Source organism: Euprymna scolopes, chromosome 45 (assembly GCF_053919585.1).
Source record: "Euprymna scolopes isolate OS-2025 chromosome 45, ASM5391958v1, whole genome shotgun sequence".
In the NCBI taxonomy this organism is placed as follows: domain Eukaryota; kingdom Metazoa; phylum Mollusca; class Cephalopoda; order Sepiida; family Sepiolidae; genus Euprymna; species Euprymna scolopes.
In genome coordinates, this window is record NC_136526.1 from 1,927,656 (window position 1) to 1,954,502 (window position 26,847).

Sequence of the window (26,847 nt, forward strand, 5' to 3'; positions counted from 1 at the left end):
CATGGGGAGGCAGTTTTGTAACTATTCTGTACTTTAACCTTACAATTGAATAAAAAACAAACAAACAAACTTTAATTAAACTTGGAAATACGATTTAAAAAATAGCGCGGATCAGTAAGTGCATTAGCACCAATATTTATTTTTTTATTTATTTTTTGACAACTTTTTCGTACGTCTGTGAATTGTAATACAAACCCTAACTTTTTATTTGCCAAGATACGTTTTGAATGAATTCAATTATTTCTACGAAAGTGCCCTTTTACCTAAATGCGAGTTGGGAATAATTTTCCATTTGACCAGCTTAAAAATAAATAAAAAAATAAATATTGGTGCTAATGAATGCACTTACTGATCCGCGCTATTTTTTAAATCGTATTTCCAAGTTTAATTAGAGTTTTATGATATTTTTTTTATTAAATTGTAAGGTTAAAGTACAGAATAGGTACAAAACACCCTGCCCTCCCCATGTTAAGAATGACTTTTTAAATAATAACGTTATTATTTCAACACGGATCAATAAGTGCATTAAAGAAGTAGTAAAAAAAAAAAAAGGGGGGGGGAGGGGACAAACCAAGTTATGTGTTCATCAACGTTTCGTCTTTATTTCGAGACTTCCTCGGGATGAATTTATCCAGAGGAAGTCTCGAAATGAAGAGGAAACGTTGATGAACACATAACTTGGTTTATTTATCTATTGCTTTATTTATTTGGTAAAACTATACAAACATCGTGACAGCGAATTAACCCTAACCCTAACCCTAAACCTAACCCTAACCCTAAACCTAAACCCTAACCCTAACCCTGTCACGGTGTTTGTATAATAATACCATTTATTTTATTTCTCTATTCCGTCGCCTATTTCCATTATTCTCAAAATATATAAGTTACGAAAATGCATATGGCAATTAAGCTACACAGAAAATTCCGCATTCCCTCCTCATCAAATTATCAAAAGAAAATAAATTACCAGTACAATATTTGAAAATAGAAGTCTTGCACTAAAGACGAAACGTTGTTGGACATATAACTTGGTTTGTTCTCCCCCATCTCGTCGGAATGTTACTTCTGAGGTGGGAAAAAAAACCAAATAAACATTTTCTCTTTATCCACATGTAATTCTCTTTTTCTTCTCCGATTAAAATTACGAGATGTTGAGCGCACGAGTTAATTCACCTGCGAAATGAAACAAAGCAGGTGAGATACTAATAGAGAAAGAAAAACACTTCTTTTTTTATCTTTAATGGTTCGTATCGACGTTGAAAAGAAAAAAGAAAACATACCTCGTCCGTGGACATTGTCACTTAGTTAATAGAGAAACCACAATAAAAACCGGTGTCGACCTTCGAATAGTTCCCCCTTAAAAAAAAGACCGCCTCGCTTTTTTTTTTTTTTTTTTCCCGTTTTTTCTTTTGGTTTTTTTACCCTATAAATTAAAATATTGGTGCTAGTGCACTTACTGATCCGCGCTATTTTTTAATCGTATTTCCAAGTTTAATTAAAGTTTTATGATATGCTTCTTTTTTTTTATTATTATTAAATTGTAAGGTTAAAGTACAGAATAGGTACAAAACACCCTCCCCTCCCTATGTTAAGAATGGCTTTTTAAATAATAACGTTATTATTTCAGCACGGATCAATAAGTGCACCAGTTCCTATTTACAACGTCTCCCCACGGGACAGAGTTAGACACCAGGGTCGTTTTTTAATGTGGAGAAAAGAATCGAAAATAAAAATTGTCTCAGTCGTGAAGGATTTCTCCTTAGTACCATTTTATTTTATTTTGGTACTAGTGCACTTACTGATCCGTGCTGAAATAATAACGTTATTATTCAGAAAGCCATTCTTAACATAGGGGAGGGGATGGTGTTTTGTACATATCCTGTATTTTAACCTCACATTTTAATAAAGACAGATATCATAAAACTCGAATTAAACTTGAAAATACTGTTTAAAAAATAGTACAGATCAATAAGTGCACTAGCACATTTTTTTTAATTGTATTTTCACCCCCAAACAAAGCACAGAGCCACTTTGATGTAGGGGGCTACCATCTGAGACATAATTGCAGGGACACTATGTAGGGAGTTTAGCAGCAAGATGACTGTTTACTTGAATTTCTATATGTCAGTACATTCAGGGTGCGCGAGCCTTTTCTAGTCTCACACAAAAACATGCGTTCACATCTCAAGCTATATTACTTGCAATAAACATATGCGCCCACGTCCACACACGTACATATATTCACGTTCGCGTACATACACTCACATTCACGTGTATATACACACACGCTAACGTACACACATGTACTCACACACGCGCACACGAACGCACACATGGACGATGTCACTTCCTCTTTCAAAGGAAATCCACACATGCGCAAAAGACACTCCGGAAACGAGTATAAAAGAAAGAGCAATAAGCGGCTCCTTCTTTTAGAACCAGCTCTACTGTGAAGAGGTGGGCTGCTTGTCGGGTTTGTCGGAGGTATTTATGTCGTGGGAGCATAAGGGCTTGTAGTTCGTTGGAGCATTCACCATTAAAATACTTGTAAAACAGGCAGAGGGTTGCAACATTTCATCGATGCGACAAAGGTTGAAGCCTATTTAGGAGTTTTGATGCTTTTAAGACACAACCTAAGAAAATAAATAATTCAATACAAGCTTCTGAAATGACAAACACAACAACTTCATAAAATGTAACACAAAAAAAAGTTTTATTAAGGAGAATGTGCACCGGGTGATATGTTCCTGGTCAAAAGCTGGACTCCGGCTACCTGGTGCTACCACGGTAGTTATTCCAGTGGAATCATTAATACCGGTTGAAATAACACCGAGGTGGAGAGAGCGAAGAAAAGGGATTCATTCTGTTTGGTGTCTCTCTCTCAGTAAGGAAGAGTTCTTATCCTTCAAACCGGATGCTGGCCGATTTCCTTAGGAGATAGAAAGGATCAATGCACTGCAACCCTGATTGGTCAATATGTGGCCAAATAGCACAGGGGAGAGGCATTGATTCGTGAAAGAAAAAACTTCCATTTGTTTCTGCTACACCTAGCTGACAGTTCAGGACCAATTAGATTAGTGACACTCTTTTGAACCCTGCCCAGGAGGGAGAGACTAGTAGCAGATGCACCAGCCCGAATGTGACAATAACACTCCATACATGGGTGAATGATGGGCTTGTAGAGGTACAGGATACTTTCAGGCGTAAGTAATTTTCTAGCACGGTAGAGAGAATCCTCATTCTTCGCAGCAGCCACAGCAATACACTAAATGTATCTGAATTATGATGTATATCAGGGTTTCCCAAAATGGGCTCTACGGACCCCTGGGGTTCTGTAAATGTAGCTGAGAGGCCCCATAAGCCCTTTCTTAAAGAGAACCAAATGCTTGCACCTTCTTTCATCAAATTATTTCGATTATCAATATTTACCAAAGACATTCTAATACAAAACCTATCTTAGAACACTGCCAAGCACATAAAGTACTTTTGTGTGAAATTTCATAAAAATTGATGCAACCCTTTTAAAGTCTATAGGGAACGAACTCACAGACAAACAGATAATACATATATATACTAGCGGGACGCCTGGCATTGCCCAGTCATAAATGCGTTTAAATATATTTGGATTAATGCAGATTTCGTATTTATTATTACATTATATTGGACCCAATATATAGTAACGATTTTAAAAGTTTTTTAAAAAGTTATTTGTGCACCGCCACCCAGAATCGAAACCAAAACGTTTAGCTTACAATTTACTTTTTCCTTTGACGTTAATGCCTGAGCTATGAAGACATGTTTGCTGCAAGGTTAAAAATTAAAAACCTGAACCAATAGCTATTACGTTATGCATACATATTCATAATGCTGTCATTCGACCTTCACCTAGCAGATTCCATTTTTTAATTTTCACACTTTTGCACTGATTTTCCAGGCTAAAACCTTTAAAGTTTCGTATGGGTTCAAATACCCTATATATTAAGTTTCATGTCTGTAGACCAAAAACTCTAAGTAAGCAAAATTTTTTAAACAAATATATATACGTATACATAAATATATATAGAAAGAGGTTTGTGTTCACTATAAGCTTTTTTTGCAAATATTATGCAAGTATAAATCATGTAGAATATCTGCATGAATATAATTACACGTAATAGTTAACTTAAGATGATCATCCCATAAGAAAACCGAAAAAGACTAATAGGGAATTAATTAAAATGAATTGACTCAGTCTTTCTTTATTGCCTCTTATCCTTCCCTTTCTTTGGAGGGGACAACTTGTGACCCTTCACCGCTAACATCGGGGCTGGCCTTTCTCGCATTTCGATGGGTTGACAGCCTCGAGGGTTTAACTGCTATCGCCTCCGCCTTCCTCTCCTCGACGCCAGACCTTCGCTGTAAGTTTTAGCCTTTATTTTTACAGTACATGGACTTTGATTAAATTCTTACCTTCTATTCTATGCGCTGAGCATCATGTTAATTCTATTTTATTCTTTCTTTGTTTTCAGTTTTTACCTTCTTCATTTTTAATAAACCTGTTAATTCTATTTTATTCTTTCTTTGTTTTCAGTTTTTACCTTCTTCATTTTTAATAAACCTGTTAATTCAACAACAAAATGTCTTCAAAGTTTTAATTTTGGAGATGTGTTTATACTTTCCGTCGTAAGACTCAAAACACTCTAGACAATGGAGCACGTGGTCTTACGGGACAGAACATGAATGCTTAAAAGAATATGACTCAAGCACCTTGGCCTAACGTTCACAGGAAACATGAGCTAGAACAATTACATCGAGAGCATTGCCAGGGCCGCTGCGAGGAAGGTGGGCTCTCCCTACCGTGCTAGAAAACTTCTAACACCCGAAAGTATCCTGTACCTCTACAAGGCCACTATTCGCCCATGTATGGAGTATTGCTGTCATATTTGGGCTGGTGCATCGGCTACAAGTCTCTCGCTCCTTGACAGGGTTCAAAAGAGAGTTGCAAATCTGATAGGCCCTAAACTGGCATCTAAGCTTCAGCCTCTGTCCCATCGTCGAAACGTTGCATCCCTCTGCCTGTTCTACAAGTATTATAATGGTGAATGCTCTGATGAACTGCAAGCACTTATGCCCCCACGACGTAAACACTCTCGACAGACCCGGCAAGCTGCAAAATCCCACCCCCACACTGTAGAGATCCCTAGATGTAAAAGATCTTTCTACTCCAGTAGTTTCTTCCCCAGAACTGCTAGACTTTGGAATTCCATTCCAGGTCACTGCTTCCCCAACTGTACTGACATGCATAAGTTCAAGTGCAACGTGAACCAACATCTCGCTGCCCAAATCCCTACATAGTACCCCAGTAGATGTTTTCCCTGATAGTAGCCCCCTACACCAAAGTGGCAATGTGCCTTGTTTGGGGTGAAAATGTAATAAAAAAAAAAAAAAAAAAAAATATGCAAAACAACCACACTTATGCACACACGCACCCATTCCGTACATTTTCTATAAAAATTACTAACAACGGACTACTTTCCTGATGGGACTTTTGAATGAGGCAAACTTTTCCAGTTAAAACAAAAACCTTGAAATAAGGACATTATTTTCACAAAAGACTTTCACCTTCCAATCTTATCATTTTAACGAAGAACTTTCATCTAACATGACCTTTTAATCTTAGTAATTCCACAAAGGATTTTCACCTAATTTGAATATTCTAACCTCAATGATTTCCCATTGGTACAAAAAAAATTCAAACAGTTGTTACCTGAATTGATTTTTTTCAATAAAAGATTTAAAATAAAACTATAATGATCTTTTCTGTCGTTCCACCCTGTAAAAACTTCTTTTTTTTTACAAAGGAGTCACCACTTATCAAGGCCCAGAGGCTACTCGAGGATAAAGGTTAAAGAGTCTACAGTGGTCAAAAGGACAATATAGTAATCGTTAGAAGTGTAAATTTGGTAAATTGGATTATTTAAGAGGAACGGCTCAGCAAGAACTTGTTTACATTGGACTTGAAGACAGCCATATTGTAGTCAGCTGGAAAGCAGGTAAACGGAAAAGAGTTCCACAAGTGTGCAGTTCTTAAAAAGAAGCTTTGTTCATGGAATCTACGTTTAGGTTAGGCTCAGGGGAAGTTGAGAGAAAAAGGTTTAGGAGGCTTGCATATTGACCAGTAGTATTGGGCACACGGGTAGGTTCGCGAACAATCTGAGTGAGGTCATAAGCAATGGCAAAATCATGACAAAACCTCCTCTCGTCTGTCTTATTTGAATGGGTCAGCCATTTCATGTTATGGACGTTGAAGTCACCACAGATGTGGATGTTAGCCGAGGGATGTGCAGACAGGATGTGGTCTATTTTCTCAGATATACTCTTAAAGATAGTAACTCCGCTGTTATGGGCGATAGAGGGCAAATATAAAAGCAGTGGTGTAAGCAAGTACAAACTGGAAGCACATATAGGGTAAATTAAGATCTTCTCTAGAGATATCCCTGCCACACGGGAAGCCATCTTTAATGTAGGCACATATTCCATGCCCATGGCGATCTTGGGGGGGTCAGATTTAGCTGTTAAGTTAGAGTATCCGTTAATTATGAACTCATCTAGGGAAGTGGTCGGCCCTATTCCAGTTTCACTTAGAAAGAATATGTCCGGTTTCGTCTCTTGTAATTGGGTTTCAACCTCTGGAAGGTTGGACGTAGACCCCTGATGTTGGAGAAGGAGACAAGGTAGTAGGGGTCTACGTTGGAAGATGGGGTTCTAGGTTTATTCGAGTTTTTTTTCTGGAGATAATTCATGTTGAGGTTTTGGGATTTGTGGAACAGGTCAGCATACTTGGTTAGAGCAGTACAGAGAGGGAAAGTAAGAGAAAAAGACAGGAAAATTTTTTTTTTTTTTTTTTGTAGCACATGAAAAGGTAAAGCCGTAACCAAAAAACTTTTGGAAAAAGTGATTTCTATGCGCGATAGCAGCAGCACATTCTGGGGAGAACCATGGCTGGCTGTTAGGTTTTTGTTGGAATTTTTTAGATGGTATGAATTGGTCTATGTCTATAACCCTAACAGCCTCTCTTGTCCAAGGGCCGGGCCGCATCCGTCGCTATCCTGGTTCACGGGAGCATACTTGTGATGTACTTCTGGCCGTGTTCGTCGCTCCCAGCTAACAGGACCATAGATGCAACCCAGCAGGGCTACATTCTTACTTGTCTAGTGGTGGACCTCTCAAGGGTGACCAGACTCCCACTGGTCACTGGAAAATATCCTTCTGCTGCTCAGGGCACACGGAATGTGCATGACCCTGAGTCCGTGTGGCAACATTGTCGATTTCAGCTGTTACTCTGGCTTCGTGCTGGATCCAGTCTATCTCTTTCATCGTCTGGCGTCAGGGCATCCTGAAATAAACTGCATCTTCATTCAGGCCGGCAATCGAGAAAGAAAGAAAAACTCTGGGACATCTTTATATAACGAAACAAAATAATTATTCATAAATCGGTTTACACTATAGTCGAGTTCTTTGATCCAAGCTTCATGATGCAGGTTGTATAAATTAAGTTCCTCTAATTAGTTTCCCAGCTAAGAACAAGAGCTTTTCAACTTAGCTCTTGTGAGGGTTTCGTCCCCCCCCCCATGCGGGGTGAGAACCATGTGGACACCTCGAATGCCAGCCAGTAAAAGGAGACCCTAACTAAAAAGCCAATCGTTTTTATCAAATCAAAAATTCCCCTTCCACCTTTCTTTCTCTTAGACCTCAACCCCCACCTGCACCAAGGTTTTTACTTATTACCAATTAGGCATGATTAGTCACCCCAGGTCGAACAATGCCTGGCGGTGACCCCTACTCTTGACCCCCATTCTTCATCTCGCTCAACAGAGATTTTAAAAACAACCTTTCCGTTGTTGATAGATGTCAATTCTCGTTTGTCTTTCTCTTAAAAACCCCACCCAGGAACTGATGTGATAAGCGATAACCATTTATTTCCCATTGAAATATTTTATTTCTTCTCTGGGGGACAGGAATTTCATAAACATCTATTTTTCCTTGACCAAGTGTCAGCATGACCCCCCCCCCTAACCATACCTCATCCTCTCCAATCTTCTCTTCCTCTATTTGAAAAGCAAGATCATCTAGTGTCGTCAGGGATCTCGTCATATGCCTACAATTAACCATTCGGTCAGATCTGATACTATAGAGGACACATCCTTTTTAAACATGGAATGCAGAGGTAAATCAGATATAAATGTACGGAAGCTGTCCCAGTCAGCCATAGAGTATCGGTATACAGTACGGTGGAGGGGTATGTCATTTTTATCTTAACTGATACGACGGAGTGGTCGGAGGATCCTAGAGGAGAATGAATGGAACATGAACATAGCTCAGGGGAAGTTGAGAGAAAAAGGTCTAGGAGGCTTGCATATTGACCAGTAGTATTGGGCACACGGGTGGGTTCGCGAACAATCTGAGTGAGGTCATAAGCAATGGCAAAATCATGACAAAACCTCCCCTCAAAAGTAAATGCCACGAGTATGGCATCAAAAGGCCCTACCAGAGACTACTGCATGGTCCAGAATCCATTCACCAAATGGCAATACAGCAGTCCCAGTACTTGATTATGTAGTAGAGCTGACATCTATTCAATGTAGCTGCCTTCAGCCTCAATCACCACCTTGATACGGGTATGGAACTGGGAGCATGCCTTTTCCATAAGTGCCAGTGGGAGCTCGGTTAATACTCGCTGGCTGATTTTGTTGTTGTGGGAGGTTATGTTGGTGATGTTCTCAACATATAAGCAAACGAAGTAGTCTAGAGGGTTCAGGTCATGGAAGGATGTGGAGCAGTGAGAGAAGGGTACAAAGCCGTAGCACTCCTTCTAAAGCCAAGCCTGGGTCTCTTTGGACTTGTGGTCAATGCCGAGTCTGCTGCCACACCCAGGATCTGTCAGCGGACACCTAATTGCACCAGGGGGTCACCGCACTCTTCAGTACATTCAGGTACACTTTGATGTTGACTTTTCTAGCTGACTTTGAAGATGTAAGGTAGCGTGATGTGGCCCTCACTTGGAACCATACCAAAGACCATAACCGTGGCCGGAAACTTTGGTTTTATCACCATGTGATTGGTGGAAATCCAATGATGCATTTTGAGGGTGTTGGTAATGGTCCTGTTGTCATAACTTGGATCGGTAGAAAGCATGAGTTGTACAGCGACGCGTCTCTAATCTCGCTCGTTAAACATTGCATCACTTTCAGACATGATAAAAGGCTCCTACCGCTCTCGGGACTTGTATACAACTGATCAACTAGTAGATAGTCTGCAACAAAAAACAAACCCCATTTTCATCAAACAGAAATGGAATCAGGTTGTCTTTTTAAGGGCAACAATTTTTATTGCTCCACCATATATATATTTCGCACAATATAATAATCAATCTACAATATAAATCTCATCTGTTTGCTTAAATGTATGTATGTATGTTTGTATGTCTTGCAAAAACTTTCGACAAAAGCGACGGATTTTCACAAGATTGGTGTTGTTTTGAAGCTCGACCCTTCGGACGACAAATATGGAAAAATTGACCCAAAACATTCATTCTTTCATCCTCAACTGGGCACTTTTCTACAGGGAGGGGTCGCTTTTTTTTGCAGATATTTTCGAAAGCCATCACTTCTTTTCGATTTAACTTAAACTTACGCCACTTCCAGATTGGTGATGGGCACAACAGCTAATGCGTCACGTTTTTTTTTCACTTTCTTTTCCTCCTTCGCAATACGGGTTCGAGCCTGCCTGCCTACTACCACTTTTTTTTTTTGCTCAACCAACACCCTTGCACACACCTCCACTTTCTTTTCCGCCTTTGTGTCACAGATTCGAGCCTGCCTTCTATAACATTATTTGTTTTGCTCAACACACACACACACACCTCCAAACATCCGGGCAACGCCAGGCACCCAGGTTAGTATAATAATAAATACAATAAGATATTATATTTAAGCATATTTTATGATGAGATAATGTCAGATATAGATGTTATATATATTTTTTAACTTTATGTTTGGAATTGAATTTTTTTGTATTGTGTATCCTCGTGTATTCATTTGCTATATTTTTTATTTTTGTTCATATATTTTATTTCTTATTTCTGGTTCATATATTTTACTTTTTATTTCTGGTTCATATATTTTATTTCTGGTTCATATATTTTACTTTTTATTTCTGGTTCATATATTTTACTTTTTATTTCTGGTTCATATATTTTATTTTTTATTTCTGGTTCATATATTTTATTTTTTAGTTTCCTTTTTTTGTTCATATATGTTTTTCTGGGTGTGTATTGATTATTTTTGGTGCAGATAGATCTTTTCGGTTTACATATTATATTTTGGGCTCAACACTGTGTTTGGTTCATATATCTTAAATTTGGTTCACATATGCTATTTTTGGGACATCTAGCTTATTTTGGTTCATATAGTTTATTTTTGGTTCACAAATATTATTTTTGGTCCATATACTTTATTTTTGGTCCATATAGTTAATTTTGCTTCATATATGTAAATTTTGGTTCACATGTTATTTTGGGCCCATATAGCTTATTTTGGTTCATATAGTTTATTTTTGGTCCATGTAGATTATTTTGGTTCACATGTTATTTTAGTTCAAATATTTTATTTTTGGTTCACATGTGTTATTTTTGGTACATATAGCTTATTTTGGTCCATATATTTAGTTTTTGATTCACATATGTTATTTGTGGTCCATATATTGTATTTTTAGTTCATATAGCTTATTTTGGTTCATATTTTTTTATTTTTGGTACACATGTTATTTTTAGACAATATAGCTTATTTTGGTTCATAGTTCATTTTTGGGTCATATGTTATTTTGGTCCATATAGATTATTTTAGTTCATATTTTTTTATTTTTGGTACACATATGTTATTTTTAGACAATATAGCTTATTTTGGTTCATAGTTCATTCTTGGGTCATATGTTATTTTGGTCCATATTTTTATTTTTGATTCACATGCTATGTTTTGGCAATATATCTTATTTTTATTCATATTTTTTTCCGGGCATATATTTTATTTTTGGTTCACATGTTATTTTTGGTCCATATAGCTTATGTTGGTGCATATAGTGTTTTGGTTCATATATTGTATTTTTGGTCCATAGAGCTTATTTTGCTTTATATATTTAATTTTCGTTTCACATGTTATTTTAGGTCCATGTAGCTTATTTTGGGTCGTATATTTTATTTTTTATTCACATGTTATTTACGGTCCATATATCTTATTTTGGTTCACATGTTATTTTTGCTTATTTTCGCTCGTATTAATTTTTGTTTTCATATGTGTTTTTTGGTTTATGTAGTTTATTTCCGGTTCATATGTTTATTTTTGGTCCATAGTTTTTATTTTTGTATTTGCATATTGCATTTTTGATTCATAGTTTCATATTTGGTTCATATAGTTTATATTTCGTTTCATATTTTTATAATTAGTTCATATAGTTTATTTTTGTTGCATATTTCTATTTCCGGGTCATATTTTTTGGTTCATATAGTTTATTTTTGTTGCATATTTCTATTTCCGGGTCATATTTTTTGGTTCATATAGTTTATGTTGGGTTCAAAGGCTGTATTTCTGGTTCATATATTTTAATTTCCATATTTTGTACTTTTATTGAAAATAATTTCATATTCATATGAAACTACCTTTAATCATGTTGACACGCAGTATTTGTATAGGTATGTGTATATGTATGTATGTGCATATGTGTATGGATATATGTTCCTATATACATATATATACACATATATATATATATATATATACACACATATATATACACACACACACACATATATATATATACATATATATATATATATATATACACATATATATATTGACTTTCATCGCCACAGGACCATTTTTATAGGCAAATGCCTGAGGGAGTATCTATACACAGATGTTACAGTCTTAGCTTTGTACGACAGCTAAGTCTCTCTCTCGGTTCAAAATGTTGAGATGCAGCAACAAACAAGAGCAAGATAGCCAGCAACAAGTCAAACTGCAGACCAGTTTAATGCGGGTACTGGTCTCCGGCTTTATGGTTTTTTAAATCAGAAATTTGCTTCTCCTAGAAAGGTTGGCTTAACCACGGCTTACGGGAGCCCTCTCCACCCCAGCACACACATATAAACACACACGGTGCTAGTTGGCCATTGACCCCGAAAAAGGGTTCATTCGCCCTTTAAAAGATCTTGTTTTTAATTCTTCAGGGAGACTAGCTGCCCTCCTTACCAAACAAGTCTGGTGGGGGGACCAGTTTAGTCGCCGGTGATCCGACCATGAGGAAGGTAGTACTGGGTTACATGGTACCAGTAGCATATGACATGACCTGACATATAGAATCACATATATATATACACATATACATATATATTACATATGTGTGCCGATCATAGCTCGTATGGTCTAGGGATTTATCAGCACCCACATGCAATAAAATTAAAACAAAAGAAAAAGACTCAATGAAAAAGAAATTTATTTAAAAATAAATTAACAAGGAAAACAAAAGAAAAGATTACCATGTTTTAAGGGCGACAACTAGCTAATAAATTGTCTCCCTTAGATCATAAAGATCGTAATTCTTAATGTATTGTTTTGAAGTGATGTTTTGTTTAGAGTATTTTTATATGTATATGTGCTTCGGTCAACAAACTCAAAGAATAAATAAAAACTTTACCAGAATCCAGACAGCCAGTTTTCTTCAGTGAGGTTTTTGTTTTTACGGCAAATTCGACTTTTGCCTGGCAGAAATCAGTTTTGTTGAGATTGATACACAGGTTGTGAGTTTGTAATTTTCTGAAAAATTGGGTTAAAATTTTTAAATGTTCCTCCCATGTATTGCTGTGAACGATCACATCGTCGATATAAACCTCACATCCGTCAAGATCCTGTAATATGGAATGCATCATTCTTTGAAAAGTTGCTGGTGCATTTTTCATTCCGAACGGCATAACCTTGTATTGGTACAAACCATCTGGTGTGACGAATGCGGAAATATGTTTGGCTTCAAGGTACTTGCCAATAACCTTTCATCAAGTCAAACTTGCTGACATATTTTGATTTTCCGATTGAATCTATACAATCAGCAATTCTAGGAATTGGATAAGCATCAGTCCTGCTGATTTCATTGACTTTACGAAAGTCTGTGACAAATCTGTAACTTCCATCGGGTTTAGGCACGAGGATGCATGGTGAACTCCACTCACTGTTGCTTGGTTCTATAATGTCGTTTTCCAGCATATATTTAATTTCTTTTCTCAGACTTTGGAGCTTGATGGGATTTAGTCGGTAGAAATGTTGTTTTATGGGCTTTGCATTGCCCACGACGACATTATGTATTGCTGCTGTAGTTTTCCTAGGAACATCTGGAAAAAGATCCTTGAATCTATTGACCAAAGCACATACATCTTTTCTGTTTTCATAAGATAAATGTATAAGTTTGTTGTTTAGATTGTGTAGGATTTCGGAGTTGTTTAATTTACTGTAATGACCTATTTCTTTTTCTTTAAAAAAAGTTTTTTCAGTTTCCGAAGGTGTTTTGCTTGTGTCAATATCTGAAATAGTTTTCAAAGTAAAAACTAGCCGTGTTGTTGCTGTAGCATTTCTACTTAAGTAAGGTTTTAACATGTTGATGTGGCATAACCTATTTTTCTTTCTCCTATCTGGGGTGTGTATAATGTAATTTACATCATTAATTTTTTCTTTTATGACATATGGTCCAAAATATTTTGCCTGTAAACAATTAGATGGAATTGGTAAGAATACTAGTACTTTATCTCCTATTTGGAAAGTACGGTGTTTACTGTTTTTATCGTATCTAGTTTTCATTCTAGCCTGAGAATTTTGTAAGTTTTCTTGTGCTAATTGTTCCTTTATAAGGTTATTTTGTATTTCTCCTGTGGTGTTTCCATTCCGTACAGTGCTAATATCTAAATGTTTATTTTTATTATTTAATTTTTCTAGGTCGTGCGCTATAAATGTTTCGTTTAATTTTAATAAAGTGTCTTGTAATGAAGTGTTGTGGTTTTCTAGCAGTTGTTTATTTTCTTCATTTGTGTCTGTTAAATCTATATTATCTGTAATAATCGGATTTGTTATAACTTTACCGTTTGCTAGATCATTTCCTAAGATTAAGGAGACACCTTTTACTGGTAGGGTGGGAAGAACCCCAACTACAACAAAACCGTTTATGTAGCTAGATTGTAAATATATTTTATGTAGAGGTATTTTTGTAGAATTTAAGTCGATACCTTGTAATAGGACGTATTCTCCCGTGAAGGTAGAATTGGATAGATGTAAAATGTCTTTTTGTAAAAGTGTTTGGGACGCCCCTGTGTCTCTTAGGATTTGTATAGGAGTAGTGTTTTTAATGTCACCTGTGGAAACGCAGCCATCGGATAAGAATGGTTTATAAGTTTGCATGATCGCATCTGTATTATTTTTAAATTCATTTGAACTCTGGAGAGATGAGTGAGGGAAAGAATTGATTTTTCTTGTGTTTGCGAATGCGTGGGGTTTGTAGTTTCTATTGGACTCGTTATCTCTTTTTCTTATTCTGCATTCAGATATCAGGTGATTGCGTCTACCACAGTAAGTACATTTAACTATAGAATCAGTTGAGAAAGGGTTTTGTCTGTTATGAATGTTATTATTGCGAGAAAAATTATGAGTTTGAGACCTTATTGAGGATTTATTATAAGAGTAACCATCTAAATGCTTATGGGACAGGTTTGTTTTTTCGTAACGTTTTCGTAAAGTTACCTTATGAGTATCTGCGAGTATCGCAGCGTCATTTAAGTTTTTTAATATCTTTTTCGTCTAGGTACAATTGTGTGTCTTTGTCGACACATCTGCTAAATTCCTCTAATAATATTAGTTGTATTAATTTCTCAAAGTCGCCATTTACCTTTTTTGCTCTAAGCCATCGATGAAATAAGTCCGTTTTTTGTCTGGCGAATTCAACGAAAGTTTGATTTTCAAATTTTTTAAAATTCCCGAATTTTAACCTGTACTCTTCCGGAATCAATTTGTACGCATTTAGTATGACAGTTTTAATAGTTTCATAATCTGAGGAATCCTCGTTGTCTAATGCAGATTATATATCGGCAGCTCGTCCCGTTAGTCCCGATTGTAAAAGTGCTGGTCAAATTTCATACGGCCATCCTAACGTTGTTGCTATTTTTTCAAAATGAGGGAAATATTTCTCTACTCTTGCTTCATTAAAATGTGGTACGAGTTTTATATATCGTCCTACATCGAAGGATGAATTAATTGGTGAGGAATTTATGTTTCTGGATTGCAATTCCAGCTTCATTTTTTCTAATTCTATTCTTTGCAACTCCATTCTTTCAGTACTTTCTATTTCTAATTTTTTAACGTCTAATTGTAACCGTAGAGTACTGTCCTGTATTTTTGAACTATGAGGGTCTAACAAATTTATTTCTATGAGTTTTGCCTCGGTTATATTTTCCATTTCAGCTTTATTCATATTCGGATTTATATCCAATTCGAAATAATCAGCGATATCTAATAGTTCGGATTTTTTTAACTTAAAGAAGTCTTCTTTTATTGTTTTGGAACCTAAAAAATTTTCTACCGAGAAAGGCATTTTATGTTATAATTTAATATTTTATATTTAATTAAATTTTTTTTTTTTTTTTTTTTTTTGTTAACCGAATATGGAACGCTGTTTCCTTATGTTAACAACTATTTTGAATAATGTAATTATTTCCGTTAGATTATGTTGGAAAAAAAAAATTTGAAAGCGTCTGAGTTTCCGATAGTATTTTTGTCTGTTTTTATTTTATTTTTTTTATTTTTATTCTATTTTATTTATTTATTTTTTTTTTGAAATTACGTAATCACTCCGATATAAATTTAACATATATCTATGTTATATTGTTTGTTAATTTTATTTTTAATTTTTATTTTTTTGTGCATTTGTCTGACACGGTGAAAAGATTTTTATTTTTTTATTTTGATAATATAGTTATCTCCCTTGCATTTGCTTATAAAATAGTACAATGTCATTCAGTAGACATTTTAATTTTTTTTTTTTATGAATGCTAGCGTCTTTTTGGCCAGATTGTTTTATTTTTATATTTGAAATATTTTCAAATTACTTTGTTATTTATCTGAAATTACGTAAGCAAATCAATCTTTTTTTTTTTTTAAAATTTATATATTTTGTTTTATTTATCTTTTTTTTTTAACTATCGTTAGACCAATGTATATATATCGATATATTTTTTTTTTTTTTTAGCGCACAGCTAATAATAAATATTATGTCATTATCTCAGTAAAGAAAGAAAGAACGAATCTTTTTATTATTATTTAGTTTGGTATAAATTTTCCTTTTGTCGGAAGATTGTTGACTAACTTAATAAATGGATTTTTTTTTGTTTGTTTTTTTTTTTTACGAGCCCCCATTTATTACATATGTGTGCTGATCATAGCTTGAATGGTCTAGGGATTTATCAGCACCCACATGTAATAAAATTAAAACAAAAGAAAAAGATTTAACGAAAAAGAAATTTATTTAAAAATAAATTAACAAGGAAAACAAAAGAAAAGATTACCATGTTTGAAGGGCGACAACTAGCTAATAAATTGTCTCCCTTAGATCATAAAGATCGTAATTCTTAATGTATTGTTTTTGAAATGGTTTGTTTAGTGTATTTTTATATGTATATGTGTTTCGGTCAACAAACTCAAAGAATAAATAAAAACTTTACCAGAATCCAGACAGCAGTTCTTCAGTGAGGTTTTTGTTTTTACGGCCTTTTGTGGAAGCCGGAATTCGGACGTTGGTTGCCTCCATTTGCATCCCAAAATATGTCACGAACTTGTTTTTACGGCCTTATGTGGAAGCCGGAATTCGGACGTTGGTTGCCTCTGCTTGCATCCCAAAATGTCACGAACTGAACTTTACCCACCAATAGCGTTTCTTTTATATGAGTTTTAAAAGGAATTTCCTGGAACCTTCTAGAGACTCAAAAAAGGAACAAAAAGGCGTTCTACGCCTTTTTATATTTATAGACGCCGATTATTATTTATTTTTATGAATAACGACATTCTAGAAACGTCTTTGTTTTAATTAATATATCAATAAACATATCTATATATTATAAGAAATATCTATATATTTCTTAATCCAATCATAGGAGAGAATATGTTCTCCTATGGCAATCGTGTCGTTGGAAAGAAAGGGCGTAGATTTGGATAGAACAAAATTTTTTACAATGTTGGCGCACACGGCTGATAGCTTTCAAAGAGGCAATCTAGCACGTCCGGAGTTACGTTAGGGTTGCTATCTGAGTCGATATGATGTGAAACCCGAAATTGGCAATGAGAGCAGTGCATCACTGAAGCTCTTCTTTGTGTGAGTCATAAGAATAGATTTTATCATTATCAGATGAATAGAAGAGAGAGAAGGAAATATTCTGCATAGGTGGCTGCTACTTTGAAAGAAAGTTTACATTTCAGTTAAATACGACGATGCTTTGAACAGGAATTTTCGGTGGCATGTTTTTATCTCTTGTGTACACCATTAAATATTATCTATCGAGAGTCATTATTTTTCAAGCAGTGGATACTTCGTATGTGTGCATATGTGGGGATACTTCATATGTGTGCGTATGTGGGGATACTTCATATGTGTGCGTATGTGGGGATACTTCATATGTGTGCGTATGTGGGGATACTTCATATGTGTGCATATGTGGGGATACTTCATATGTGTGCGTATGTGGGGATACTTCATATGTGTGCGTATGTGGGGATACTTCATATGTGTGCGTATGTGGGGATACTTCATATGTGTGCGTATGTGGGGATACTTCATATGTGTGCGTATGTGGGGATACTTTCGTGTGTGTGGACCAGTGGCGGCTCGTGCCTAAGATTAGTGGGGGTGCTGTTTAAAAAAAATGCGTATTGTGTTAATATTGTGTAAAAATAAAACAAACATAAAAAATATACATAATTAATACGGATGCACACGTATAAAAATACAATAACTTAAAGGAATTCTAAATAGATGTAAATATTTGGAATAGCTTATTATATTTATTTGAAAGTAAATTCCATTCTCCTTGTTTTAATTTGTGAGAAAAGATTGATAATTTTCTCCTTAACTTCTGAATGTCTGCTGAAGAACTTTTTTTCAATTGAAAGCACTGCAAGTGCCTTTAGTCTTTCGCAACCCATGGTGTTCTTTAGATAAGTTTTTATTCTTTTCAGAGTTGAAAAACAACGTTCTGCCTCTGATGTAGTCATGGGAATTGTCTAGATGATTTTTATGAGTTTTGTGATTTCACTAAGAACATTGTTTAAATTGTTTTCCAAAATAAATTTCAGGAGATCAATTACTTTGCAATACTCATGGATATCTGACCTACTATAAAATATTTCTAACTCAGTTTCAAGCTTTTGTTTGTCAATCATGGGATATGCTTCAGTTGTCAAGGATATCTCTTCTGTAGGTAGTTCTTTCTTAAAACTAGCAAAGCTTTTCTTGTTAAACAATTTAGCAAGTATTAAATGTTTAGTTGAAGAATATCTGTCCGTTATATCAACAGATATATAGTCACACATTCTTTAGCTTCGCCCTTGAGTGTTTGTGAAGGATTTTCACAGTATTTGGAGTTTCTTATCTCTAAAATAGCAGTTTTGAAATTTGCTATGTATTCATTGACTTTATATATGCTAATTTCCCGAGATTGCAGTTGATTATAAATAATTTCAACATGAGACATAATTTGATGAAATAGCTCTAACCAAAATATGAAATTTTCATCGTTCAAATATTTCAGAATTCCTGTCGCTTCTGTAACGGTTTCATCTACATATGATGTTGACTGAATTTCAGCGAGACATTTTTTTAATGCTTGAACATTTTCATGAACTCTATTTATGGTCCGTATGTTAAAATTCCACCTTGTGGCGGATGGATGTGGAATGCTTACATCCAGATGCTTCTTGAGAATGGACAGACACTGTGGTGATCTAGAAAAGAAAATCGGAATAGCCAAAATGTTAGAGATAAATATTCTAGCATTTCGTGTAATGCTTGCTGCATTATTAAATTAAGTTGATGCGCATAACAGTGAGTGAAATGCGCATTACTATAAACTGCTTTTATTTTCGCCTGAACACCAGCTTTTTTGCCTTTCATGACATTTGCACCATCAAATGTCTGCGCTATCAGTTTTTGGCGATTCCCTTGAAGGATTATATCCAATTGTTGTAGAATACATTTTGATATTCCATCAGCGGTTTGGTTTTCTGGAATAAAGAATCCCCAAAAGCGTTCAAGTATTTTTTCATCCAAGACGTACCGTAAAACAATGATCATTTGTGTATGTTCAGACACATCTGTTGTATCGTCAGTCATGACAGCTACAAAGGAAGCTTTGCTAATTTCTGCCCTTATTTCATCATGGTATATTTGTAAAAGACAGTCAAGTATGTCATTCTGAATGGTCTTGGAAACACCTTTGAATACACTACTGGTTTCTAAGTGATCCTTTATATCTGGATCTAATTTAGATGCAAAATTTACTAATCCTCTAAATACACCTGGATTTACTGAATCATCTTTTTCATCATGTCCTCATAAGGGAGTTTCAAAGTTCCCACAAAAGAAAATACAATCTATTATTTTAGATAAAATTTCACGGTTCTTCTTAACATTCATGTTATAATGATTGATTGAAAGTCTGTAGGCCTCACTAAGTTTTTCTTTAATATTTACGGTCCCCAAAATTGATAGGGAAACGTTGTCAACGTGCTTCTTTGACTTCTCATGCTTTTCAGTTCTATCTTTCATTTTGCTAATAGTTCTGAAACAATCTTTTGTCCACGTTACATCACCCCCAAACAACAAACAAGGAAAGCAGAACAATGACTTTTTTAGTTCACAGCCGCAAAGTCAACTTTTCCGTTGGTACCAGTCAGAATTAAAGTTACACTTTGTTGTTGCTAATGTCTGGCTGAGATATTTGAATATCAGGCGTTGAACGGCATCTTTTCTTAATTTCAACTTTATCATGGAGAGGCAGCTGTGAAAACAATCTGTTGAAGTTCACTTACCGTCACAGAAGTTATTTCTTGGGGATGCAAGGAGGCCATGGTTAAATTCTTTTATATCAATTGTGTTGGGAAAGGTAAGTACTAGGCAGTCTATGAGTAGAATATTAATTAGGGTAGAAGGAATACAATGTTTACGTGATTCTCTTTTTGCGATTCAACTGAACCGGAAGTTCTAACTGAGTTGAATCGTACTTTTATAACTTTTAGATAACAGATTTTTATCAACGAAAATAGTTTTACTATTTAAAAACGTTTTTATTTATAAAAAGCTTGTTGTTAATTAAAAATTAGGCGTATAACAAAATAAGCTTGCCATTAAAATTGTCTTTTTTTAATACAAATATTTTCTAACTTTGCCATTATAAGCCGTCGAAAAAGGGATAATACGCAAAAACATTTTAATAAAAAAATACTATTTTAAATTGTGTACACTTTACAGAGTAATAAAAAAAATATACAAATATATTTCTTTTAAACTTTACAGATTAAATAAATTTTTTATTTATTTGTGGTGGGCATAGTTTTTAACTTTTAATTTTACACACCAAAATAGATTTTCTTTTTTATAATTTTGAAAGAAATATTGTTCATGGACCTTTTCCGATTTTAAATTTTATGGGATTTTCCGCAGGCAAACAAACGAAAAAACATTTTTTAAATACATTTTATTTACAATTTTTTAATAATTTATTTTTTCATAAAAACAAAATCTTTGAAATTTACTTGCTTGCACACGATGGTAAAGTTAGGAGTTTACCATTTAAAAATAGTTTTATTTGATAACAGTTTTATTTAAAATTTAAAAATGTGTTTATAACTAAACTTACTTTGTAAATAAAATATAGAATAAAAAAGTTTACATGTTTGTACTATGAGCAACATTTAAAAACATTTTTTAACTAAAATATATTTAAAAAATAAAATTTTCTTCGCTTTTCTATAGAAAAAAATGTAAATATTTTTTATTCTGTAAAGTTTAACTACCACAAAATGAATAGATTTCAAACTACATAAAAACACTAACAAAATAAGCCGTACGTGAAAAAATAACATTTACGTTGGTAGCTTTACGGGTAAAAAGCCCGAACACTTTTAATTAAAAAAAAAAAAAAGTTTCGCAAATTGTATATTTTTGTCTGCTTAAATCGCATTTAAAAGTGTGAAAAATTTTTTTAAGGTGGATATTTATTTACAAGAACACTTTACACTTTTTAATAATAATAAAAACAAAACATTTGTAAACAAGCCTTTTAAAATAATATAAGCGAAAACACGCAAACACCGGTTTTCACGAGCGTTTGGAACTGCTAAAACGACAGTTCCAACTTAGCTTTCATTCGCCGTCTGAAGCGGGCATGCGTATAAGCGAACTTCGCTAAGAATGTGTAACTGAATTTGGCAGCTCCAAGCAAAGTTTTACTTTTATACTTATATGAATATGGGGGACAGTTATCGACATTAAGCTTCAGGATTATATATATATATATATATATAAAAGTTACAATAAGTTTACTAAGGTAATCAAAATGGTAAACTTAAAATATATTATAAATTACGGACTAAAAACCATTGCCCACCCTAAATATAATCCTTACCTTGAGGAGTTCGAAAATTCCATGTTAAACTTAGTCAAAAAAATTAGATTTAGGAAACAAAAGCACTGCTACAACCCGGTTACCAGAAAAATAAATAATTTTGCCAAGAAAGTCAAAAAGAATAATCATATATTTGTCCCTGCAGACAAGACTAAAAATTACTATAAACTTGACTATCCTACATATAAAAGACTTATATATAAAGAGCTTAATAAATCTTATAAAATAGTCCCCCGCAACCTTTTGGATTCTATTAATTCTGAAGCTAAATCTTTACTGACTTCTATGAACATTCATAACTCCACTGAAATACTTTCTCCGGGTACCCCTAGATTCACCCTCAAAGACCATAAACCTAATTTTTATGATAACCCCTCCATCAGATTGATCTGCCCATCTAGCTCTGACTTGGGCGCGGTGAGCAAAAATAATTATCCCCTCTATTAAAGAAAAAGTTAGCTTCCCCCTTTGGCAAAATTCGAATTCTGTAATTAATTGGTTTGTTTCCCTTAAAAATAAACACCTCCTTAACTTCATAGCCTTTGACATCAACAATTATTATCAATCAATTTCACCGATCCTCTTAAATAAGGCCCTAATCTTTGCTAAAAGAAATTCTGACTTAACTCATTTGGAAATTAAATTAATTCTCCTAGCCAGAAAATCCCTTATACAATTTAACAATAAGTTTTGGACTAGAAAAGATACCCCTAATAATTTTGACATCCTAATGGGTGCTTCCGACTCTGCCGAGGTTACAGATTTAGTGGGACTCTTACTGAAAGAATTGAAATACCATTTTAAACATATCCAAGGGGGCCTTTATAGAGACGATGCTCTATTTACAACAACAGCCAGACCAAGAGAGTATAATAATACAATTAAAAAATTACATACTTTTTTTTAATAATTTTGGCCTTTCTATAATTATTGAACCAAATAAAAAAAAACTTCAGATTTTCTAGACATTACACTTAATCTTAATACTGAAACTTACAGCCCCTATCATAAACCAAACCTTACGCTTTTATACGTCCATAAATCTTCCAACCACCCCAATTCAATTATAAAATCTATAGTACCATCCGTCTCTAGAAGAATTTCTACGCTTTCAGCCGATAAAAAAACCTTTAATCAAAATGCTACTTTCTTCAATAATGCCTTAGGAAATTCAGGATACAATGAAAAGATTCAATATAACCATTATACTCCACCTCTATGCTGTCTTAAATCTGTAATCACACGCAATATGACTCGCAAGAAACCAGTTCAAATAACAAGATCTGCTGCTATCAATAGCAATGGTCCACTCAACAAATATAATCCGAACCAACATGCTAATCGTAATACTTCTAACCCACCTTGTCGCACTAGGAGAAAGAAAAATATTTGGTTTAATCCTCCATTTAGCATAAATGTTAAAACTAATATATCTAAAGAATTCTTCAATATTGTAGAAAACTCTTTCAAATACCCAAACAGATATAGTTCAATTTTTAATAAAAACTCAATAAGAATTTCTTATTCTACTATGCTTAATTTAGCACAAAGAATCTTAGCATCTAATAACAAAAAAATTAAATCAGCCCAAAAAATCCCTTTCCCAATCCAACCAAAAAGAAACTGCAACTGTATTAACAAACATCTTTGCCCACTCAATAATGATTGCATCCATAAAGATGTAATATATTCATGCACAATTACAGAGCTCCCATGCAATTCACCCATAATAGACAATAACATCTTGCCACCAAATTATCCTTCCTCCGACCCTCCCTCTGATATAATTATTAATCCAACAAACGATTCAACTAGCCCCTCGATTTTCAATCATACAACCAGCTATAATAATAATAATATTTTTCATAGCAGCCATCCTAACACTGATAACACTAATTATCCCCTCCAAACCAATCCTGATACAATTACTGTCCTACCCTCTGTTCATCAAAATTAACAAAATTTAAATTCTCTTCCCAGTAACAACAAATTAATATTAATTCTCGACCCCGAACTATTAATAAAACATATACATATATAGGTGCTACTTCAACTTTAATAAAGAAAAGAATTTCAAACCACACTTCTTTCAATAATCAAAATTCAAATAACCAGGGAACTTCTCTAACTACACTGGTTAAAAAGCTTAACTCTACCAATACCCACTTTTCAATTAAATGGACCATCCTAAAAAAAGTTAAGTCTTATACTCCAGGATCTAAGTCTTGTCACCTGTGTACATCTGAAGCTATAACTATTATAACCTCCCCTCAAAGTAGTAATATAATAAACTCTAAAAACGAACTGATCTCTTATTGCAAACATATGTCCAAGTTTAAACATGGTAAATTTGAAATCACATAGCTATTAATTTAACCCCTCAAATATATATCTTTTCCCATAATTTTTTTTTTTTTTTTTAATATAATCTTACCTTCTAAGCTTTTTATATTTTTAATTTTATTTGTTTTTCTTTATTTCTTTGGCCGGTTTTCCATCTGCTGTCTCCGTTTTGTGGTATAAGTATACCGATTAATTAAATATATACATCATAATATATACATTAAATATATACTTCAACCTACTCATTTTTATTCTATTGTTTACTTATATTTAACTGTATGCATTTACATACATATTTATTTGCCTTATTCCGGAGTCTCCTCTTATTTTGTATGTAAGTATGTATGTTTTTTGTTTAACTTGTATATGTTTTTGGATATGTGTACATGTTTATGCATGCGTGTGTGTTTGTATATATATGTATATATGTGTGTTATTGTATATATATTCATATATGTGTATATATATTTATATGCGTGTTTGTATGTATATACATGTGTACATGTGTGACTGTTTATATATATAATTTTCTATTTATTTATTTATTTTTATTTTATTTTTATATATATGTGTATGTGTATGTATATATGTGTATGTATATGTATATATGTATGTATATTTATAACAGACGCCCCATTTCTTAAATTTGGCCTTTTATTTATTCTTCTGATCAGTTTTCTTAAATTAATTCTGAGACTTTCACGTGCATATCTAAGCTGACCTAATTATTAACGCTAACTTTCGCGCTTTTTGTCTGGGTCAGTTTGACCTTGCTTTTCAAATTTAAATTGTCACCGTTTTTTTTTTTTTTTTTCTTTTTAAGCCTTAATTTTTTTTTGATTCATCCAGCCTTGACAGACATGTTTCAAATATTATCTCTAGTACTTTTCTTTTAATGACTTGGAATTCATTCCATTTGTGCTTTTTTCCAAGGAACTCTGCCTTTTGGATGATTTTGGACCATTTACCCAGTGGATTAAAATTTTAAATTCGACCATTTTGGATTTTACCATTTTTGGATTTTTACCTTTCACTGTGAAATCTTTTTATCATTTTTCTTTTGCCTCCTGTTCCCCTTACCTTACCCTTTTTTTTAACCAAGTAAGATCTTTGACTTACTTGTAGCTTCATTAAATACTTTTATATGCAAAATCCGATCCTGCATTTTGCTAATTCCTGCCCTCTGATGAGAAGGAGAGTATTTCTTCGAAACTCCGCGGATTAAGGACTATCCACTTATCTTGTGCTTCCTTTTTTAAAATTAAATATGTTTTTAACTCTTTTTCAAGATGTCTTTTAGCATTTTATTAATCATTTGTTCATATATATATATATATATATATATATATTATTAATATGATATATTATCACATAGAAAGGAAAAAATAAACGTATTATTTTTACCGTGTATCGATAATATTGAGTAGAAATGATTGGGGGTGTTGCAGTTCCACAGCTCCAGGCACGAGCCGCCACTGGTGTGGATACTACATATGTACACCATTAAATATTATCGATTGAGAGTCATTATTTTTCATTCAGTTTAATGTTTTTAAACTTTGAACAGAGTTCTTCAGAGCTGTCCACAACCATTTTATTGTAGTCTCCAATCTGTACATCTAAAAAAACAAAAAACAAATATCAAAAGTGAATAAAAAAAAACATTTATAATTAAAAAAAATAAAACAAAAAAAAAATAAAACAAAAAACAAATATCAAAAGTGAATAAAAAAACATTTATAATTAAAAAAAACAAAAATAAAACAAAAAAACAAAACAAAAAACAAATATCAAAAGTGAATAAAAAACATTTATAATAAAATAAAAATAAAACAAAAAAAATAGAACAAAAAAAAATAAAACAAAAAAAAAATAAAACAAAAAAAAATAAAACAAAAAAAATAAAACAAAAAAAATAAAACAAAAAAAATAAAACAAATATCAAAAGTGAATAAAAAAACATTTATAATTAAAATAAAAAAATAAAACAAAAAAAATAAAAACATTTATAATTAAAAAAATAAACAAATAAAACAACAAAAAAAATAAAACAAAAAAAAATAAAACAAAAAAAAATAAAACAAAAAAATAAAAAAAAAAATTTCAAAAGTGAATAAAAAAAACATTTATAATAAAAAAAATAAAACAAAAAAAAATAAAACAAAAAAAAAATAAAACAAAAAATAAAACAAAAAATAAAACAAAAAAAATAAAACAAAAAATAAAACAAAAAAATAAAAAAAAACAAATATCAAAAGTGAATAAAAAAAACATTTATAATTAAAATAAAAAAATAAAACAAAAAAAATAAAAATAAAAAAATAAAAAAAAACATTTATAATTAAAAAAAAAAAAAATAAAACAAAAAAAAAAAAAAAAAAAAAAATAAAACAAAAAAAAAAAAAACAAAAAAAAAAAAAACAAAACAAAAAAAAATAAAACAAAAAAAAATAAAACAAAAAAAAATAAAACAAAAAAAAATAAAACAAAAAAAAATAAAACAAAAAAAAATAAAACAAAAAAAAATAAAACAAAAAAAAATATCAAAAGTGAATAAAAAAAAACATTTATAATAAAAAAAATAAAACAAAAAATAAAACACAAAAAAATAAAAAAAAAAATAAAATAAAACAAAAAAAATAAAACAAAACAAAAAAAATAAAACAAAAAAAATAAAACAAAAAAAATAAAACAAAAAAATAAAACAAAAAAAAATATCAAAAGTGAATAAAAAAAACATTTATAATAAAAAATAAAACAAAAAA

At 32.9% G+C, this 26,847-nt stretch overlaps 2 protein-coding genes across 4 annotated transcripts in view; both read right to left on the reverse strand.

The window, feature by feature from the left end:
* LOC145269123 (transmembrane protein 45B-like) overlaps nucleotides 1-1,396 on the reverse strand; it is a 32,118-nt gene extending 30,722 nt beyond the window's left edge. For both annotated transcript variants that reach the window (XM_080124720.1, XM_080124721.1), the window contains exon 1: nucleotides 1,281-1,396. The gene's annotated coding sequence lies outside the window, so the exon portion shown is untranslated. The remainder of the gene's footprint in view (nucleotides 1-1,280) is intronic.
* Nucleotides 1,397-12,510: 11,114 nt separating this feature from the next.
* Nucleotides 12,511-26,847, reverse strand: part of LOC145269124 (uncharacterized) — an 85,586-nt gene continuing 71,249 nt past the window's right edge. For both annotated transcript variants that reach the window (XM_080124723.1, XM_080124722.1), the window contains one exon: nucleotides 12,511-25,701. In XM_080124723.1, the coding sequence (XP_079980849.1) occupies nucleotides 25,610-25,701 (92 nt within the window). In that variant the 3' untranslated portion in view covers nucleotides 12,511-25,609. The remainder of the gene's footprint in view (nucleotides 25,702-26,847) is intronic.